Below are 14,860 nucleotides of genomic sequence, written 5' to 3' on the forward strand. Positions count from 1 at the left end.
AAAAGTCATAGTATAGTATGTCGAAAAAAGTGGGAAAAAAAGTCATAGTATAGTATGTCGAAAAAGTCAAAAAAAGTTAAAGAATAGAATGTCTATAAAAGTGAAAAGTCATAGTATAGTATGTCGAAAAATTGAGAAAAGTTATAGTATAGTATGTCAAAAAAAATTGTCACAGTATAGTATGCAACAAAAGCTAAAAAACAAAAGTCATAATATCGTATGACAAAAAAAGTGAAAAAAAGTCATCGTACATGATGCCCAAAAAACGTCATAGTATGGTACGTCGAAAAACGTGAAGAAAACGTCACAGAATAGTATGTCCAAAAAAAGTGAAAAAAGTCATAGTATAGTATGTCGAAAAATTGGAAAAACGTCAAACTATAGTGTGTTGAAAAAAAAAGGTGATAGTATAGTATGTTGGGAAAAGTCATAAAAAATAATAGTATAAGATGTCATTTAAAAAACGTATTAAAGAAGTCATAGTACTTTAGTTTGAGGAGCTCTGACACTTTCTCCAGGAAAACATCACATAAACCGGAATTTATTAATAAGATTTTAGAGATCAATTTTTTAGGAATGTTTTATTTTAATCTGAAGATTGAAAATTCTGTTGCTGATTTTGACTCTGGCCTTGTATTTAAGTTATATAAAATAATATCTTAAATTTGTACCACAGGAACCAAATAAATCTACAAAACTACATTTTTACAAATTATCAATGGATTATTAAGATCTCAAATATTTCTCCATCTGTTACAAATGTATGTATAAAGACTGACTTATGTTTGTTTTTAAATAACATGACAATAAGACTTTTGTACTTCAAAGAAGTTTGCTTTCTTCATTGTCGATAGTATTTTTGTTTTGTGTTATTTTTGTTAAATTTCTTTAATGTACTTCACATGAAATTTATCCACAGAATATTAAATTTACTTTAAAGCTTGATGCCCGCAGTTTGAACTAGGTAGTGAGAAAAAACACCTTCCTGGCTGGTTCCTACATCACAGAGGCTGACACCAGTTACCATCTCATAGGTCGTCTAAATGACATCTACAAAGGAAAGCATTCATTACACTACTGACTGTACTATATACACAGAATAAAGAAGAAAGACTATCAACTTACCACACTGAGTGTTTATGGCAGCAGATTCCAGAGAAGCTGACGGATATTAGTTTAATCTGTTCAGTCCTTCTCTTGTTATTAAAAGGCAAATATTATCTTTAAACTTCAGGATTCTTTTCCACTGTGGACAGAAAATGTTCAGGAGAAACTTTTTATCATCACTTATTGTGTGTTTTAATGTGCAGTAATGTGTCATACTTTATAGGTCAGTGGTTCCCAACTGGTCCAGCCCCGGGGTCCAGATTTCTCCTCAGTCATTAGTTCAAGGTCCACACAGTTAAATACATTCAGCGTCATACTTGTGTTTGGCCATGTCGTAAAGCTAGTTTGCTGTCTGTCAATTAATATTCTATTTGTTACTCACTCTACAGCAGGAAACGGCACTTTCAATCTGCTGTGATGTAGACTTTCCCGCAAGTTTTTTTCATGAAACGCGAGCAATGCCAACAACCTCAGAAATCAAAATTAGCCTTTGTTAGCTGGTTAGCATGTTGACATTCCTGTGGCTCAGAGGTAGATCAGGGGTTTGATCCCCAGCTCCTCCAGTCCACATGTTGAAGTACCCTTGGACAAGATACTGAACCCCATATGGCTCCTGATGGCTGTTCCACTGGTGCATCATGGGTAGCACTTTATATGGTAGCTGCAGCCACTTGTGACTCACAAATAAAAGCCCGTCCCCTCCCAAATAAATACAAAATAAAAATCACACAGAGCACAGACGGAGGCAGATATCATTTCCTGTATTCAAAGTTCGAACACGTCAGTCTAACCAACATTTAGTGCAAGTCCTGCAAACATTACATCATCATTCATACAACAGCCTGCTGCAAGATTGTCCTGCTGCATATTTAAATTAGTCGGCTTGTTGCCAATTAAAAAGACATAACTGAATATGGTAACAGAAAGATATGGCATCCATAGAAATCATAATGCTTTATCATCAATCAGCAAGTGGATATGGTACAGAAATACTTGGCAATGGATATTTAAAGCTTTATCTCACTCTGAATACATTTCAACCTTGTACTGTAGCACACCAGCATCTAGAGTTCATTTACAGTCAACAAGCAGCCTGCACTGGCTTTACTATGGATTACTGTGAACACTAACTACGAGTGAAAACTGTCACCCTGCTCCCCAGAAGCATTATTATGATCCAGATCAAGTTCATCACATACAGAGTGTGGACATTGGAATAATGGAGGCAAGCTCTCTTTAAAATAAATGTATGATTGTAAAGCAAAGCCAAAGCTCGTGGTTAACACAATGAAAGCATATGAAACATTTTTAAATTATGTTGGGAAAATGCATTCAGTGGCCTGTTGGTGCAGTCTGGTGACGTCTGCATTCACACTTTAGACGCTGCAGGAAACCAGTGAATACTGCAACAACCATAACTCAATCAATAATAAATATATCAGCAACAATTTTGATAATCGATAGTTGGGCAAAAAAACAAAAACATCACTGGTTCAGGTTCAGAAATGAAATTATTTGCTGCTTTTCTTTCTGTTACATCACCGAAAATCCAATATTGTTTAGCTGAGATGTAACCTTTGGCTCTGTGACTTTCTGAGGGACATTTCCACATTAAAAAAAAACATTTAATGGGTTAAATAATAATTAAATGAAAAAAAAAAACAGAACAATGAAATGTAAATAGTCCTTGGTTGTTTGGCCGTTACATTCACTACAGCAGCTTACAGCTGTGGATCCGGCTCCACAGAAAGACCAACACTAACTAACTCACCCTGTGTCGTCCGCTGCAGTCAGATTCTCTTTCCTATTTACCTTCATGTAAACATTCAAAATTAAAGGGCATTACAATACCGTCAGCTGTCTGACACGGACTTGTCATTTGGATTTTGCAAAGAAAACTAAAGTTTGACAAAAAAAAAAAAAAAAAAAATCACACACAGGTCGGAACACACCGTGACTTTAAGGGAGAGTTCAGATTATTTAAGTGGGGTCGTATGGGGTACTTATTCATATCCAGTGTATTACATACAGCAGATGTCGGTTGGAGCGCCCCCAGTTTGGAGAAGCACTTTGGAGTCATTCATTAATTTCCGTAACCACTTATCCTGTTAGGGGCCGCGGGAGGTGCTGGAGCCTTTCCCAGCTGACACTGGGCGAGAGGCAGGGTTCACCCTGGACAGGTCACCAGACTATCACAGGGCTGACACATAGAGACAGACAACCATTCACACTCACATTCACACCTACGGACAATTTAGAGTCACCAATTAACCTGCATGTCTTTGGACTGTGGGAGGAAACTGGAGCACCTGGAGGAAACCCACGCTGACACAGGGAGAACATGCAAACTCCACCCCTGGTTTCGAACCATGCTCTTTGGAGCGTACCGACTGACATCTACTGTATGAAATATACTGTCTATGCACATGTAACCCACACAACAACACTTCAAAAAATCTGAACTATCCCTTTAAGGTTGACAGTGGCTGACTGATTCTACATGATGGCGTGCACCAAAAAATATTTGACAATGTCTACAATCAGGCTTCCACCTCACCATCTGCATTGCCAATTTCCCGTCTCCAAAATGTTCGTAAGCAATGTTTCTCCCATCAAGTCTGTTTTTATAGATCACAACTTTTCTGTGGGAGGTGGCGCACGTCTCGTTCAGGCCTCGATTTGTGCGTACGCAATTATAAATGAGACCCTAATCCTCCACAGCGAACCCACGACTGCAACAGATGCCGGTGGCAAAGAATTGTGATGTGACTGCTCGAGTTGCAGAGACAAGCAGCAGCAACATTTGCGCATGACAGACTGCTGATGGGTGAAACTTTTCACCCTGAAAACAAGGTGACCACGGACAGGTGAGACGCTTTCTGAATACATTTCAAACTGCGAGCGTTGAAGAAACAAAGTGACATATTCATTTCCATACATTGTGTGTGACAATAACAGTAATGTGAAATGATAAAAAAGTGCAGTATATCAGCAAAAAAAGGTAAACAGAGGATGTGTACTTGGGAATACATTTACATTTTACTTGTAGAAGGTGGACAATCCAACATTTACACACACACACACACACACACACACACACACACACACACATAGAGGTATCGCACATACAGCGTGTGACACCTGTGTGAAGCTGAGTGCTGCTGACGTGAGGCCTGTCAGTGAAATCAGGCTGATATTTCATCACTCAGCCGTCACATCCACAGACAACATGAAGAGACATCATTCAACTGCTGCCATACTGGATTCCCTGTGGTGCTGCTCTGCTGCACTGCTCCTGAGAATAAAAAACCTTCACGGTCATTTAAGGACACTAACCGCTTCTCCACCTCACAGACCTTAAATCAGGTTTTACTAGTTTGACTCCGGACTGTTTAACTCTGAGTCTGATCGTCAGGTGGAGCAATAATTAAAGAAAGGGACGACTGAGGCTTTCATTTGTGGAAATTCTTACAGGGTTTTATCTCTATCTTTGTCTAAGAGCTTGTTTTTTTTTTTTTAAATTTGAGAGCAAGATTTATTAATTCAACCTTCAAATTGTGTTTTCTTTCCCTCAAACACCCTCTGTTGCACTTTGTTTGCTCTGCTATCACTCATTTAGTGTTGCTTTCACAGATTTCCTGTGCTCCAGCTTGAGCTTTACTCCTCGCTCTCAAGGTCTTTCTGTGCACTTGTGAAGTGTCTGCTCTCAGATCACATGACATTTTGTCCTCCAGTATAACAGTAGCTGTAGAGCACATCAGCCTCCCGTCAGTGTGCTGAACATAGCTAACTATTATAGTAAAAAAGTAAGGGCGCTAGCATGTTTATTCACTGTCCTTAATGTCAAAAGCTGAAAAAAACAAGGGAAGTACATTTAATAAAGTGAATGAACCTGGTTAAAGAGTAACCACCTGCATGAGACGCTTTACGACAGAAGGAGGCAACCTGTGACTCCGGAGCCACATGTGGCTCTTCAGCCCCTCTCCAGTGTCAATGCTGACAATCTTCCAATTGTAAAAATGTGAAACCTCTATATAAATCTTTTAACATTTAAACACCTAAAATGTGCGAAATCCATCAACTGCCTGGCACCTGTTCTTTAAAATATCCTGGAGCGCAGGAAATCTGTGACGGCAACAATATGTCTGAGTGAAAGCAGACAGTCTGAACAGGAGCAGAGCAGGAGCTGTTTGAGTGTGAGGGCAGGGGTTTGAGGGAAGGAAAACAAAACTTGAAAGTTAAATTACTGAATCTTGTTTTCAAATTGAAACACCACGCTCTTGAATAAAGACAGGGATAAAAGTAAAATTTTGTATCATGGCTGCCAGAATCAAGCAACTTATTCTTCTCAAGTTGTTCTGCAGTTATGAGCATCTCAAGCACGAGTTCATTTTCCATCCTGTCACACCGTGTATGTTCTTTCCATGGCTTTCCATAACAAAGAGTTATCATGATCATAAATTTATGATCTGGTTTAATCGGGTTTATATCTTGGGCTTGATTTTTATTTTTGCTTTCTGTGGAGAGGTGACACTGTGATGTACAACACAACTTAAGTTACAGCAGGGAAAAGCTTTCCTGCTATTTCTGCTCAGCAGGACTGTGTATGAATTCACCACAGACAGCCGTCACTCCACACTGACTCCACACTGGATGATTGACAGGTCTCTCTCTTACTGAGACATCATCATGAACCTTTCCTGCACCTGCCTGCATGGATGAATCACTGTCGCTGAGCTGTCACTGCTCTGGTTTCTAACAGGAAAATGAGGCGGATGTTCCAGAGACATTTGTCAAATTTCACCCAAAGTCTCAACTAAGATCCACTTCTTGGCTGCTATGACAGCCTCCACTCACAGTCTGTCCAACCTGGCTGCAGAGATTTAAGGCCTTTGCACACCAACTCCGAAACTTTTGTCCATTGTCTAAGTTTCCCGAACAAGTTTCTTTTTTATGAAAAGCCTTTAGAGAGTTGTTCGAACAAAGAGCAGTGAAGAAACTGTGGCGTAACCTGCGGGACACATACGTCCACATCAAGAGAGAGGAACAGGCCTGAAGCGAACAGCAGGCCAGCAGGAAAAAGGAGGAGAAATATATGGGAGCAAAGTCTTCTCCTTGAAAGAGAAGGCAACATGAGACTATCCAGAAATGCACACCAGCAATAATGATGCTTATGGCAGAGTAAAATTTTATGTCTGCACGGTAGGGGTCGGGGAAAATTTGGTACAACAATGTATCGCAATATTTTTGTGTGGCAATATTGTATCGTCACACGATTTGTTTTTAATATAACTTATTAAAATTTCAAATACAAATTTAACTTTAAGTAGCCTTTTGGAATAATATACTCAGTTGCTTTTTCAGTCTTCTAGATACATTTTACTGCTGCAAAGAAGACAGCTGAAGTGAGATGAACAGACTGAAAACTTTATCTTATCAGATAAAACAGATGTTGACAAAGTTTTCTTTTGGGGACAAAATTTACAGTTGAAAAAAGGCGATAACCACAATATGTTTTATCAAAATACTCAGCATATCGCAACATATTTAACATCCCAATAATATGACTTTAGTATCTTAATACTATCGTATCGTAGATCCTCTGGTGATTGCCAGCCCTAGTGCACAGTGTCATTTCATAACTCTGGTAGCTGCAGTGCGAAATGCAAGACGTGGACGGAGAGTGGATCCTCTGCTCTGAGCAGAAACAAAATATGAGTGGTGTTTGTTCCACTATCCTGATCAGTGTGATGTTATTGCAAGAGGAATTCTGTATATTGTTTAAGAAAAACTATTTTGACATTTTACAATGCAACGTCAGGAAATTAATACTCATAAAATCCTACTTCCCATGTCCGAGCATTCTGAAGACTTTTGAAATATTGACTTAAGAGATTTTACACCAATTACGGCCTTCTACGGCCCGAATTCAATGCTCCCTAAAGCCCAGTTCAGACCAAAGATTCACGACGAGATGAGATGAAACAATAAACTACTGGCAATGTGTCATTCTGCAGCATTCTGAAAACCTGCTGGTTCACACCAATGCAACTAGATGAGACGGTGTATCATCTCTAGTCAACAACTCTCTGTACTTCTGTTCTGATTTGCAGTGTTTCAGACTTATTTTGTGGCTGAATATAATTTGTAGCTTCTTAAAATCTGAATGAGGATAGTGATAGTGAGATACTGGCTACAGCTGCATTTGTAGTGATGAAACGGCAAGAAACAGACACAAAACCAGCATCAGAAGGACTGTATTCATAATCAATACACCAAAATAAGCATAAGCACATACAGCCAGCAGCAGCAGCAGTGACCCACCATCCCGACACCGGACCAGTGGACTTCACTACAAGCCGATCGGCTGTAGAAACAGGCGATGAGCTTTACGTTCTAAAACCAGCCGCCCACAATTTGACCAGCTGAGTTGCAGGTGTCACCATCAGCTGGCTTCAGTCGAGCTCAGACGGCCAGTTCACACCGCTGCATCTTTTCTCTGCAACGTTCTAAAGCGGTTTCATCTTGTTGCAAATCTTTGGTCTGAACTGGGCTTTAGACTTTTTAAGGATCTGCAGCAAGAGAGAGAAAACAATGAAACACAATGGACTAATTCAATGTGCAGGTTTCTGTGCGTAACCATTTTTATCAGATGACAAATTTTAAAAGCCTACGAAAAATACAGACTTGGTGTGCAAAGGCGTTTACTCCCATTGACCCCATGAGCATCAGTGAAGTCCAACACTAGCTCATGTTGGATGGGGATGGGATCAGAGCTCTGTGCAGGTCAGTCAAGTTCTTCAAAACGAAACTGGGAAAAGCATTTCTTTATGGAGCTGGTTGCCACAAAGTTGGAAGAACACTGTTGTCTGAGACATCGCTGCTCACTGCAGAATGAAGATACTATACCACTGTAATCAAGGGTCCCAAGCCATGAAAGAATGAGGACAGATGCTCTCCTAGCTCTCTAAGGAACTTAGAAAAATGACATATGCCTTAACTTAAAAAAATCCACCCAGGATCAAAAACTCAGAACGCACTTGTGGACTGTTGAGGTGCTCACTGCAGCAAAACAGAACCTGAAAAGACTTTGCTGCTCTCATGCAGCCTTGGCTGGTGATCATTTCAAGCCCATTACTTCTCCTCATCCTGTCGAGTCCAGGAAGTGGTCACATGATCACTGTTACCTCATGAGATCCAACAGATTTAACAGTCTGATCAGAGCAACGACACCGCTGCTCCATAGATTCTGTGTCGATCTTATTATGGCAAATGGAAGTACAACTGCTCTCTGTCACTATCACTGTGTAATTTCTGATGTAAGCATATTTTATTTTGTCCCAAAACATCTCGATTGTTGACGGGTTTTATTCCACACTGAGGTTCCTCCTGCTGATTCCTTACTAATAAATTATTCCTTCACTGAACTGTGTGGTTTGGTCACAGTCTGTCCTCAGCAAAGGTCTCAGTGAGAGGAGCTGGGGAGACGCTGTGACACATTCTGGGCGTCTTTGTGTTTCATTGGTACCTCATCACATCCAAAGTACAGTTCCAGTGACATCCCATGACACTCTCTCCCAGTCACCCTGCCCCGTCCTCTCTCCAGCTCCATCTTCATTGGAGCTGAGAGACCTTGATGGGCAAGGTGCTGGCAAAGTCCAGGAAGAAGGGTCCTTCCTGTTTGGGCAAGAAGGTGGTGGGGATGACGTTGTAGATGCCTGCTGGGACGTGCTCCACCTCCATGTAGCAGAAGCCACATCTGGAAAGAGACAGAGAGATTCAGCTTCTGCAGAAATTAGTTGAGAGGAGGAGACAACCTGATTCAGACTGGAGTTTATACCTCACTCGATTCAAACTTCAGTTTCTTTCACTAAATACCATGAAGAAGAGCTGACGGTGTGTATATAAAGACATGTTATCTTCAGAGACACTTGGTCCATCTATGTGACGTCCTCAACATGCTGATTTGTGCTCACAATAACAGTTCTTGACTTCTTGAGTTGCTGATGTGTGTCTGTAAAGTTCACTGTCACACTGTGTAAGATATTAGAAATATAAAGACATACTTGACTTGTTGTTGAAGTTCTTTGTTCACTGCAACAAACTAATTCCCCGTTAACTCTCACATCAGGAATAATCATGCGACCCTAATATCGTCTACAAAGTGCCGGTCATCATGTGACTCTTGGTTATTTCTGTTTGTTTGCGGCCGCTCTTTTAAATCAACCCTCTGTTTCTTTTGAACTCTGTCACAGTGATACTGGCCTCACTTTGGTTTTTATCTTGTGCTCTAGTCACCCATGCACGAGGACACGTGTATGTAAACGTGCATGCAGGTCTTTGATATACAGTTGGTGGCTGTAATGCACCAAGAAATGTGGTGATGTACCTTCAGAGGCAGGACAGAGGACTGTCCGCCAGACACAAATGGAAGCACTGCAGGTTTCAAAATAAAATTAAAGGTCCAGTGTGCAGGATTTAGGGGGAGTTATACCACGGTCTGGGTGAATACTCGATTCTGACTGTTAATGGACACCTATTAAGTAGTTCATAATAATGAAGCACATAATAATGTAAATTACTGGGTTTAAAAATATAAATACCCTCATATTTGTTTCTCTTCAAGCATGCAAATCCGTTATGACTTGTTACGAATCAAATTACTGACAAAGACTTTCTTTATTTGTCGAAACATTATCGTGTCCATACAAAATTAATTTCACATTGTCGTTCTGTAATGATGTAAACGAGCAGACTGTCGACACGTATGTTCCACATTAAAAGAGCTTTCTGTTTCGAGGCTACCTGTGAGCTGTTCACTGCTGATCTGTGGTCAGCACCTGCTCAGCTCTTTACCTGTAATCTCCACTGCTCTTTTTCTGGAAGGCAGCCGGGCCTGGATCTCCCACCGTCGACACGGTCACCATCTCAAAGCCGACACTGTACTGCCTGCAGACACACAGACAGAGCAACAGAGACATTAAATAACAACCAGCTTCAACACACACTGAAGACAGTCAGGCTGCGGTCACACAGTTCTGTTATCGGTAAAAACTTTGGTGAGGCAGCGTTAGAAAGAGATGTAAAATTACAACTCTCATTTTTAAAACTTTTTCTCTGTTTTTTATTTATATATTTTCACTTGTGCATGTGTAGCACTTTTTTTTAAAGAATAGTCCGATTTATCTTTGCTAACAATATGTTGGATTCATTTTAATGTGTATTTTCAGATATATTTTAAATGTTGAAATGAATAAATAACTAAAACTCAAATTAAATAATTAAACAATAATCCAGCAGCCTCCCTGCAGTAACTCTGAGGACCCCCTGTTGGGGACCAAGGTTGAAAAATGTCCCTCAGCATACATATCATCAGAAACATCAAAAACATCAGTTGTTTCATCTTTAAGATATTTATATCAACATCAGAGATCCAGTATTGTTGGGGCATTATCCTGGAGAATGAAGGGAGCTCTGTGCTACACATTAAAAACAGTGACACAGTATTTCAGATTCTATATGACAAATACTGTGAATATATCAGTCTCAGAAATATCTTGATCCTGTCTGATCAACAAGTCAAAACACACGAGGTCCCGACCCCAAAGTTACGACACTCTGCTCTGATCCTGTCTGACAGTGGTTTGCTGTGATGCAGAGACATGTTTAGAATATTTGTCACATCAAAGGACAGACTGAAAATTAAACGCACTGAAATCACTGAGTCATCCTGTTGTGTGAGTGTGTGTGTGTGTGTGTGTGTGTGTGTGTAAGTGAGAAAAGAGCAGGCGAGAGACAGAAAAGGAGGACAAAGATAATTTAGTGTCAATGCCACATTGTGGAGAAGTCACTGAGTCATCCTGTTAATGAGTCGTTACGTAAGTCGGCCAGATTCAGTAAAACTGAAGTGAAACTAAACGGCACCTGGAGGAACACAAGACATATATTTGCATGTATTTACAACATTATTGATCTGTTTTATATCCAGCTAAATGGCAAAGAGAGAATGCAACAATATCAGTATAAATGTTGCCATTCTGATACAAACAATACAGATAATTTGTAAAAACTATCTTCAACTAAAATTATGACCAAATTTTGTGGTGTTAGCCAGGATCATTTTGTTGACTTGACATTACTGAAACAGCATTTAGAAACCCAGAAATTGGGGCGTATTTCATGCTGTCATGACTGGCAAAAAGCCCAAAACATAATTTTAAAAAAGAAACCCAGAAACCTAGAATTTAGATCACTGAAATATTTCAGTGACTCAGATGTAAAGGCCTGACCTGGATCCTCGGAGCTCGACGAGCAGCGGTCCTCCCCGCTCCAGGTTGATCTGATAGATGGGGTTGTGTTTGTATGAATCCTTATAGTTCCCACAACCTCCAGCGCTGGGGCCCTTCCACTGACCATTGATCTGAAGACACATGCAAAGACTCAAACATGACTACATTTACATGTACAAAACATTCTGGATTTGCCCTTATCTATTTCTAATGACAGTGAATATTCCACTAATATTCCCATTTACATGCAGCCGTGCATACTATTCATAATGTGTCCTAGCACGTTGTTTATCTCGTCAAAATCCCATGTCATTTTGCATTTTTACATCAAAATATAATAATTTCAAAGTTGGACTGTGCGAACGCAGCCTCCATCTTTCTTGAAAAGGTCGCTGTTGTGTTATTTGTTCGTATCCAAAACCTGTTGATACCCAAGTCTTTCATAATGTTTAAAATTAGGTGTGTTTCTCCTTCCGTCCAAAAATGTGGGCTTTTCTTTTGGGCATGCATCTCTACCCCACAGCCTTCAAACTGTCAGCGAGTTGGTTTGTGTACAATGTATCCATGACAATGCACAGAGCCGACTGTAAACAGGCAAGAGGACGCGTGTCGCAAACTGCAGTAAAAACCCCAAACATTAGTCGAGCAGAAAGGTCATTAGTTGGCAAGATTTCATTGGTCGCTTACTCGCAGAAGAAAAAACAAAACAAAACAAAAAAAACGTGAAACTCTGGATCTGGACCATGTGTGACTTTACTTTGAAAGGACAGACACAGGAAGTGTCCATGCTCAGCAGTCAGACAGGAGTCAGGTTAATCTCCAGGGCTGGTACCTGCGGTTATTCCACAGGCTAGTTAATAACATGTCGGGCAGGAAATCCAAAGTGTGGGATCATTTTGAGAAGGTGAAGGACGAACCCAAGGTGATATGTAAACTCATCTTCATTGGTCGACTACAAACATGACGTATCATCTGAAACATGGAAGTAGCTACATGCCCATTAGCCCACAGCGTCATTAACAGGCGGCTCGCTCAGTGTGTGACGTGCACTTGTAGATAAAATATAGGCCTATATTAATGAAGGTTCATTAGTACGGTTTTGTATTTCTCTGTAATGTAGCACAGTGTTAACAATGTTACTGATACTATTCTTTCTCACACCTTCAACTCAAACCACTAAAATTTTTAATTCAATAATTCAATTAATATTGTAAACATGCGGGTGAATAGTCCACTAATGGACCTAAATGACGACTATTGGTCGACTCGGAAAATTCTTAGTCGGGGGCAGCCCTACATATTCTAAATGTGCTGTAAACATGTCCAATTAATGCCTAAAACTAATATCAGCATATCCCACGTGTCTTTAAAAGACAATGCTATATTCACAGAAAGGCCTAATTCGTAAAATCCAAATGGACTATGTTGTTTAAATAACCTGCATGAAATTCAGAATAATAGTGGAATATTAGTGTGCACGTAAATGTATCCAGTGACTGACAAGAAGACACATCATGCTGTGCCTATGCACAGGTACCTAGGTGTGTGAATAACATACCCTTTTGGTTTGAGTGAAGGGATTTGGGATCTTGGAGAAGGTGAATTTGCATCCAGAGTACACCTACGGAGACAAACACAACCTGCTGTTTTAGATAAACAGATGTTTGGTACAATTCCAAAGGGTCAGAGAGCGAGTTGTACCAACCCGACAGTCACAGAGAAATATAAACATGAACAGCCAATGTGGGAAGAACTTCAGAAACAAAGAACAAAAAGATATCGCCTCTTTGTTATGGGCAACTTTGTAAGACAAAGTGTGACATGTTTCTTAATGGTGGATCTCTCTGTTAATTTATTCATGACTATGCACACAGAATGGATCTTTCATATCGACGCTGCTCTGGTGAAAGACACATCAGTAAAGACATTGTGTTTCCTGCTTTGATCTCTGGTGGAAACTCAGCGAACAAGACTATTATCATCCTCGGGACGATTTTCAAAGAGACGCTGATCTGAGGGGAAAGGAGAGCGCTGGCTTGGTGGAGAGGCAGAGACAGAGCTTGCAGTGGTTACAGGAGATATAATGCTGTTACACACACACACACACACACACACACACACACTACATCACCATACATGTAAATAACAGCAGACATGTGTTCAGATTTTTTAGAGGGTGATTTCTGCATAAACACTTCACCACAGTCCTCGCTGCACTTAGCAAGAGGAGTCCATGAATTATAAATGGCAAAAAAATATATTTGGGTCACACACACACACACACACACACACACACACACTTACTAACACACACACACACACACACACACACACACACACTGAAGGAGAGGAGAGGTGGAGAGCAGTCGCTTCTCTCAACTGCAATTCTGTAATATGCAAATTTGACAAAAACATAGCAGACATGCTCCCTGTAGGAGTGAGGGGGGGGAAAAAAAATCAATTCTTAGATGCACTGCAGTTCTCCCCCGAAAGATTGTGTCTCTTAAAAATGTCAATAATCAGAAATCAGGAAAGGTCACAGTGACCTTGACCTTCAAACACCATGCTAATTCTTATCAGTTCATTCTTGTGTCCACATGGAAGGTTATGGTAGGAGTTATTTGAAAATAACTCCTACCAGGACTTCATGAGATATTGCATTCACAAAAATGAGACAAATGCAAGGCCACAATGACCTTGACCTTTGACCACCAAATTCTAAACAACTCATTGTTAAGTCTAAGTGGATATCGTCATCAAATTTGAAAAAAATCCCTTCAGGTTTTCTTGAGATGTCACATTCACGAGGATGAGACAAACGCAAGATCACAGTGACCTTGACCTTTGACCACCAAATTGTAATCAGCCAGGGTTTCTGGAGGTGCAGCCAATAAAAGGTACTTCCTCTGATCGCTCGCATTCAGAAAAATTAAACAAGAATATGTGTCTATAGGAAGTGGTTTATTCAGATATGACCTTATTAAGGTCCAAGAACCTTTGAGTCCACTGTCCAATTTTTGGAGTTCGATGGCAACTTGTTCCAAGTCCAAATATTCCTTCAGTCAGTTCTCCAAACTGAAACAGTTGGGTTTCCTTGGTTTCCAGTTTATGAGTATTGTCCTTTTCACCAATAGACATGCCAGGCCAATCAATCGTTGCATCATTCGAGAGCTGATTCCATCTACCTTTCTGCCCAGTAAACACACTGTAGAACATATTGGGATACTTACACATAATGTAGAATTTCAGAAGTTTATAACATCGACCCAAAATATTTTTACTGCTGGGCAGTGCCATCATTGATGCATCAGTGTGCCTGTCCCGCCACAGCCACACCAGCAGAAATCAGAAAAGATTCTGATTAATTTTCTTTAATCTTTGTTGGGTTAAATAAGTATAAATATAAAAAAATCTTGTTCACATACTGTATATACATGTACCTAATTTCACAAAAAAAATAATAA

The 14,860-nt window shown here is 40.1% G+C and overlaps 2 protein-coding genes across 7 annotated transcripts in view; both read right to left on the reverse strand.

The window, feature by feature from the left end:
• Positions 1-1,854: 1,854 nt before the first annotated feature.
• The window catches only part of mef2d (myocyte enhancer factor 2d), a 218,889-nt gene continuing 205,883 nt past the window's right edge, over positions 1,855-14,860 (reverse strand). For all 5 annotated transcript variants that reach the window (XM_050046168.1, XM_050046169.1, XM_050046167.1 and 2 more), the window contains one exon: positions 1,855-3,350. The gene's annotated coding sequence lies outside the window, so the exon portion shown is untranslated. The remainder of the gene's footprint in view (positions 3,351-14,860) is intronic.
• Positions 1,855-14,860, reverse strand: part of capn7 (calpain 7) — a 28,506-nt gene continuing 15,500 nt past the window's right edge. The window contains exons 18-21 of one of the 2 annotated variants that reach the window (XM_050046165.1): positions 12,955-13,017; positions 11,397-11,527; positions 9,964-10,056; positions 1,855-8,866 (exon numbers count right to left, since the gene is read on the reverse strand). In XM_050046165.1, coding sequence (XP_049902122.1) covers positions 8,722-8,866; positions 9,964-10,056; positions 11,397-11,527; positions 12,955-13,017 — 432 coding nt within the window. In that variant the 3' untranslated portion in view covers positions 1,855-8,721. Of the gene's footprint in view, positions 8,867-9,963; positions 10,057-11,396; positions 11,528-12,954; positions 13,018-14,375; positions 14,602-14,860 lie in introns of those variants that run through there. The other variant, XM_050046166.1, reaches the window with a different exon arrangement.

The sequence above is a fragment of the Epinephelus moara genome, chromosome 6 (assembly GCF_006386435.1).
Source record: "Epinephelus moara isolate mb chromosome 6, YSFRI_EMoa_1.0, whole genome shotgun sequence".
Classification (NCBI taxonomy): Eukaryota; Metazoa; Chordata; class Actinopteri; order Perciformes; family Serranidae; genus Epinephelus; species Epinephelus moara.